This window comes from Polistes fuscatus, unplaced genomic scaffold, assembly GCF_010416935.1.
Source record: "Polistes fuscatus isolate 324 unplaced genomic scaffold, CU_Pfus_HIC Scaffold22, whole genome shotgun sequence".
In the NCBI taxonomy this organism is placed as follows: Eukaryota; Metazoa; Arthropoda; class Insecta; order Hymenoptera; family Vespidae; genus Polistes; species Polistes fuscatus.
Genome location: NW_025113099.1, coordinates 1688117 through 1689624, shown reverse-complemented (window position 1 = coordinate 1689624; position 1508 = coordinate 1688117). Strand labels below are relative to the sequence as shown.

The 1508-nt window shown below is 24.5% G+C and overlaps 1 protein-coding gene across 1 annotated transcript in view; it reads left to right on the top strand.

The window, feature by feature from the left end:
• Positions 1-1327, top strand: part of LOC122517907 (multidrug resistance protein homolog 65-like) — a 3501-nt gene extending 2174 nt beyond the window's left edge. The window contains exon 3 of the mRNA XM_043636524.1: positions 1130-1327. Coding sequence (XP_043492459.1) covers positions 1130-1327 — 198 coding nt within the window. The remainder of the gene's footprint in view (positions 1-1129) is intronic.
• The last annotated feature ends 181 nt before the right edge of the window (positions 1328-1508 follow it).

The following is a 1508-nucleotide window of genomic DNA, read 5'->3' as shown; positions in this document are numbered from 1 at the left end:
CTGTTTTTTCTTTTGTTTTTTCATAATAAAAAATTTAATTCGCGTAAAATGGTTCGTTTACTTTGAATTTTAATTTGTAGTATTTTTTTTTCTTTTCATATTTTCATCGCGCATTTGGATTTATTTTGATTTTGATTTGTATTGTTTGAAAAAAAAAAAAATCAGTTTACGAATTTGATGACGAGAGAAAGGTTCTAAATGTTCTATCATGCGAATACGCGAAGGGACGTGGTTGCCGAGGCTCGGTTTCGTTTGTTCTACGGCGATATGCTTCACCATTAATCATATTCTTAAGCAGATATTAATTTTCCCCTGTTAAGTCTTCCGTGAGTCACGAGGTGGTGTGCACCCCCGCCACTAAATCATTCGAGAGTGTTTGTGAAATTTCGGACTAGTCGAAGACAAATTGCGTGGGTGAAGAAGTTTTTTCTTTTTTTTTTTTCTTCTTGTCCTTCCTAAAACAAAGACGCAAATAATTAAAACGAGATAGTCAATTTTATACGTAAGAATTTATATTTAATATAAAACAATCACGAGATTGATGATTTCGACGCAATTTATTTATTTTATTCGATTACTTTTTTATTATATAAATATTTTTCTAATTGTTTTATTATTTTTTTGTCGAGCAATATTTACTTATGTGAAATATTTTTTTTTTAAATGAAATTATATATTTAATATTTATTATTTATTAATAATAAATTAAATAAATTAGATAATTAAAAAATTGAATAATTAATAATACATTTTTTATAATATTTATTAAATATATCATTTGGATTTAATATTTGTCTCATTTACAATAATAATTTATAATAATATAATATTTATTGTTGCAATTGCAGTTTATTATATTAACGTTATTTCTATTAAAGGTATCTTTTGAAATTTTCAAGTAAAATTATATGATCATCGATTTAATCGTTTTTCTTCAATAAATGTTTCACTATTCTTCTAATGATCGTTGAAAATAATTATGTGATATCTTAAAAAAAAATAAATGAAACATAAATTAGGTTTTATTAATTTACACAAACCCTTGATAAAAATAATGTTAAAATATATATATTTTTACAGTTATGATTAATTGTATTCTAATTTTGTTCGTAATTATTTTATATTGCAGTTCCGATTTGCTACTTTCAGCGAGTTGATGTTGGTTCTCGGAGGCCTGATCATGGGAACATTGACAGGTCTCTGTATCCCGATTTCTACAATACAATACGGTGAATTTACAACCTTATTGGTCGACCGTAATATGAAGAATCAAACGAGTACTCCGACACTTATAATGGATTGGTTCGGAGGAGGAAAAGTTTTGTAAGTTTAAATTTCATTTCATGTATTTCATATCTTTCTAAACAAAAATTAATATTGTTATAAAGATATGGGGTAAAAATGATAATAAATAATAAATAAAAATATTATTTTTTAGATTACATAAATATAATGTTACACATTTTAATAGATATTATATTTATAACCATTATAAATTGGTTATATTA